This window comes from Cynara cardunculus, assembly GCF_001531365.2.
Source record: "Cynara cardunculus var. scolymus isolate 2C chromosome LG 13, CcrdV1, whole genome shotgun sequence".
Taxonomy (NCBI): Eukaryota; Viridiplantae; Streptophyta; class Magnoliopsida; order Asterales; family Asteraceae; genus Cynara; species Cynara cardunculus.
This window is the reverse complement of record NC_037540.1, coordinates 40,073,776-40,078,958: the sequence shown is the minus strand read 5'-3', so window position 1 is coordinate 40,078,958 and position 5,183 is coordinate 40,073,776. Positions and strand designations below refer to the sequence as shown.

The window sequence follows — 5,183 nt, the reverse complement described above, 5'->3', positions numbered from 1 at the left end:
AAATGTTTTACTGTTAAATTGAACTCCAAAATCTACTTGAAATTATACCACCAATAGAGTTGTTGACTATAAACATCATAACATTATTGTGATATCATTCACCGATTAATTTGATGGATAAGCTCCATCCATGAGGGACATGGTGTTGGATAGAAGCTGTAACAGGTTGAAAGACAAAACCATGTGATGTTGCTTTTTCTCTATAACCACAGGTCACCATCTCTCATCTACCTCTCCTTAAATCAGTTGATTACATAAACCATTCCATATGCAGAATACAACCCCAACTCCCTCTAAAATCCAGCACAACATATCTCACCAATATTTAAGTTGAGCATTTTCTTCCTTCATTGGCCTTTAGAACGCAACAAACTCTGCCCTCCTTGAAAAAATGGCTATTCTTATGCCTCGGATCATTCAAGCAAAACAGATTCTCCGACGATCATTGTCAAATGGAAGAAGCAATACATACATGGCCATCCCAAAAGGTTACTTTCCCGTTTATGTTGGGGAGCAAGAGAAGAAGAGATTTGTGGTTCCAATTTCATTGTTAAGCCAACCTGCATTTCAAGAATTATTATGTCAGGCCGAGGAAGAGTTTGGGTACAACCATCCCATGGGCGGCCTCACAATTCCACGCAGCGAAGACATGTTCACTGATCTTGCTTCTCGTTTGGGGGCATTAATGACTTCCATATGGCAGTTTTATATTTTCTACTACCATTTTGTAAAGAACTAACCACTAGGACCTTTTGGAGTTTGTAAGACTTGTGGAGACATTTCTCCCAGATTTATGAAATTTCATTTAGGAATTATTTATTTCGTTTGTATTATAAGGTACAACATAAATGACGAACCGATTTCACAATCTACTAAATTTGTGCTGAGATCTTTTCCCCCCGATGATGAATGCCCATACACAGATAAAAGCATCTCATACATTACCACTCAAACATCCTAAGCAGCCGCGATAGCAGATACAATGAATTAAACAATTGGCTATACGAGATCAGACCATAAACACAAGGTGTCGAATAAAGACTCGCAACTCATGATAGGTTTTTTCCCCTTATATTCATGTCTACCATTGAAGTAGATTTGCCACGAGAAAAGTTACCAATGGTTTTCTGAGCTTTAACAGGAATGAGCAGCAAAGAAATATTTAGATACTGATTCTGGATGCCAAAGGAGTTCCCGTATCTACAGCTATTTGCATGTGAACTAAAAATTTTATACTATATTGAACTGAACTTATCACTGAATAATTATAGTAGCAGTCTGCATATGATGAGATCATTGCAGGAGTTCCACTTGTCTAAAATCATTTAAAATGGTCAGATTTATTGAACTTTTCCATGTACCATTCCTTGATTTTACTCAAGATACTTTTGTATCCCGGGACTAATTTAAGAAGAAAATTAAATGCAGTAGTAAGACAACTTCTATAGGTCTAGGTTATTAAGTAGTTGGCCATACTCTCTTTAATTTACTAATAAAACCTTTGGCCATAAACTTCAATTAGACAAAACAATGTGATTATGCATTCATAGTGGCTTGCACATCATTCCCATTAATTATATCTATATGCTTCACACATCTTTGGGCCACATATATATGTTATAAGAAAACGCCAGAGACTTTAGCCTGAATTTTTTATTCATTAGGATACATAGCCACATTTCATTTAAAGTACCTGGGACCATGGTATTGGTATTATTCTTGACCCTTTACTTTTTTTCATAATTTTGGTCATATATACAAGTTCTCTCTGTTTGTAATCCTATCTTGATTTATATAAGGATTTCCATGATATATCAAAGTCCTCGAGTCTACAAAGTTATCTTTACAGTTCCTATGTTATTTTAAGTTGAAATTAGATCTTAAAAGTTCCAACCAAAGCACTTCTTGGACCGAAGAACCAAAATATATAAATTTGTTATATACAAAACTCATCTTAAATCAAACCCTTATTCTAAATCAAAAAATTTGAAAAACAAATCGAGTATGTTGTACAGATCGATGAAAGATGATAAAAGGAACATCTCGAGATTGACTTTTCCAGTTGGTCAGAGCGTCTTGATCTTTACATAACGGGCTAGAGATTCGCTTGAGATGGTGGAGATGTAGCAGGAGGGATGGAGAAAGGGAGAGCGGTTTAGGAGAAGGAAATAGGTGTAGAGGGCGGCAATGTAAGCTAGAGATTCATCGTTGTTGACAACCTATGGGCTTCACTTTTCATGGGAGAGAAGAGATTACCATCTTCGTTGAGATAGAAGAGGTGGCCAGAAAGAAGGAGGCGGCAATTTCTTGACCCCTTGTTTCATAATTCTAGTTTTTGCCATTTAGTTTATTCAGATATAAGAATTGGATTGTATTGTGTCATTTATGTCTTAGCTCATAACACAATTGTCATATGTAAATCCTAAATCAAATTTCATAAAACTGGGACAATTGTCTCCACGCGTCTTACAAACTTTTAAAGGTCCTATTGTTCGTTCTTTACAAAACCAATCTATAAATTTAAAACTACCATGTACAAGTCATAATGCCCCCAAACGAGAAGCAAGATCAGTGAATATGTCTTCGTTGCATGGAATGGTGAGGCCACCCATTGGATGGATGTACCCAAATTCTTCCTCTGTTTGATATAATAATTCTTGAAATGCAGGTTGGCTTAACAATGATACTGGAACCACAAATCTCTTCTTCTCTTGTTCCCCAACATAAACAGCAAAATAACCTTTAGGGATGGCCATGTATGTATTGCTGCTTCCATTTGACAATGATCGTCGGAGAATTTGTTTTGCTTGAATGATCCGAGGCATAAGAATGGCCATTTTTCTAAGGAGCGGACAGTCTTTGTTTGCTTTGCTCTAAAGGCTGATGAAGGAAGAAAAAAGCTCAAACTAATCCTTGGTGAAGTATGTTGTTGTGGTTGTGGTTATGCATATAGAAAGGTTTATATAACCAACTCATATACGGAGAGGTAGATCAGAGCTGGTGATGTGTGGTGCAGAGAAAAAGCAATATCACATGGTTTTGTCTTCCAACACCATGGTCCCATGCATGAGGCTTATATTCATCAATCTTTGAATGGTATCTACGAATGACTAGTTAGCCATATACCCCTCCACCAATCAAACCTTTAATTTGACCAAAATCGTCAAGACAAAACCATGTGATCGTGCTTTCGTAGTGGCTTTACTTATCACTCAAATTAATTATATCCTCGGTGATCTTATTGTTGAAATGTAATGTTGTTATCTCATGCAAGTTGGAAGACACAATCACATGATGTTGCAGTTCTGTCTCTGTTCCATCTGCCATTTAATTTCCCATTTATCACCAATCCTACATTTGAAGTTTTACTAAATCAACATATATATATATATATATATATATATATATATATATGTATATAAAGCATACCCTAGGCAAAGCACCAACATAACTCCATCTCTAAACCCTTTACTGCATCTTCCACTAAGAAAAAAAAAACTTTTCGGTACATTCTTCTGCTTCCTTGAACAACATTAGGAAAATGGGTATTCGTATGGAACCAGTACACCAACTATGGATGTATCAAAAGGGTATTAATCAGCCAGAAACCTCAAATGTACTACCAAAAGTGTGTGAAATAAGAAGCCTTGTAATAAAACAACAATTAGATGTTGTTTTCGTGTTACTCGGGCCCAAAATAGGACTCTTCTTTTATTGGGTGTCATGCACACTTAGTCGTAGAGTTTTGGTTTTAATATTTATAAGTCCAAACTTGTTTTATCTTATGTTTCTTTAATCATATGTTAAAACTTCGTCTCTCTTTCATGATTTGTTGTATTCATGGTTGTTGTTTTCCGATCTTGCATACCTTTTAGTTATAATGGCGAGAAGCAAAAACATACAAAGCAAAACAAAAATTATACAACTATTAATGTTATGCAGAACAGATCGAAGCTAAGGAGGATTGGTTTTCTCGTGCATTATTCATATAATCTATACTATTACTTTAATGTTCTTATGTGTAATGTTTATCATTTGATTCATATATGAGCTTTTAGATATATATTCATTTTACAGTTAAATGATAAAAACAATCATCACAAAAAGTTCGCTTAAGACAAAGGTTTTGATAATTTAATTTCACAATATGCCATATTTTGGTGACGGTTTTGGAAAATAAACGTCACTGTATGTCATGCTGCGGTGATGGTTTTGAAAAACAAACGTCATCGTATACCATGTTACCATGACAGTGTCGAAAATAAACGTCATCGTATGTCATACTCCGTTGACGGTTTTGAATAATAAACGTCACTGTATGTCACGCTACGATGATGGATATAAATAATAAATGTCACCATATGTCATGCTACGATGACGATTTTAAAGAATAAACATCATCATATGTCATGCTTCGATGACGGTTTTGAATAATAAATGTCATCCTAATTCATGCTATGGTGACAATTTTGAAAAATAAACGACAACATTTGTATGCTACGGTAATGATTTTGAATAATAAATGTCACTGTATGTCATCCTAAGATGACGATTTTGAAAAATAAGCGTTAACATATGTCATGTTACGATGACGGTTTTGTGAAATAAATGTCACCATATGTCATGGTACGTTGATGGTTTTGAATAATACATGTCACCGTAAGTCTTGTTATGGTGACACTTTTTAGAAAAAGACACCATACGTCATGTTAAGTTGACGATTTTAATTAATAAATGCCAACGTACTTCATGCTATGGTGACAGTTTGTTAAATAAGCATCACGTATGTTATGTCGTGGTGACAATTTTAAAAATTAAGCGTCACCGTATGTCGTGCGAGGGTGACGGTTTTGAAAAATAAACATGACCAAATGACGTGTTATGGTGACGATTTTGAAAATTGAATGTCACCATATGTCATGATACAGTGACGATTTTGAAAAAAAAAAAGTCACCGTATGTCATGAAATAGTGATAGTTTTTATTAAAAAAAAGGTCACTATATATCATGCTACGATGACCATTTTAAATAATAAACATACTGTATGTAATGGTATAGTGACAGTTTTGACAAATAAATGTCACTGTATCTCATGATACAGTGATGGTTTTTGAATATAAATGTTAAAGTATGTCTTGCACGCTGACAAAATTAAATAATAAACGTCACCATATTTGAAGGT

General features: G+C 34.7%; 2 protein-coding genes across 2 annotated transcripts; one reads left to right on the top strand and one right to left on the bottom strand.

Moving 5' to 3' along the window:
* Positions 1–334: 334 nt before the first annotated feature.
* LOC112524207 (auxin-responsive protein SAUR21-like) lies at positions 335–816 on the top strand. The gene has a single exon (XM_025133940.1). It carries the CDS (start codon positions 392–394, stop codon positions 737–739), a length of 348 nt encoding a protein of 115 aa, XP_024989708.1. The 5' UTR covers positions 335–391; the 3' UTR covers positions 740–816.
* A 1,654-nt stretch (positions 817–2,470) lies between these two features.
* LOC112524208 (auxin-responsive protein SAUR19-like) lies at positions 2,471–2,915 on the bottom strand. Its single transcript, XM_025133941.1, has one exon. It carries the CDS (start codon positions 2,835–2,837, stop codon positions 2,541–2,543), a length of 297 nt encoding a protein of 98 aa, XP_024989709.1. The 5' UTR covers positions 2,838–2,915; the 3' UTR covers positions 2,471–2,540.
* Positions 2,916–5,183: the final 2,268 nt, after the last annotated feature.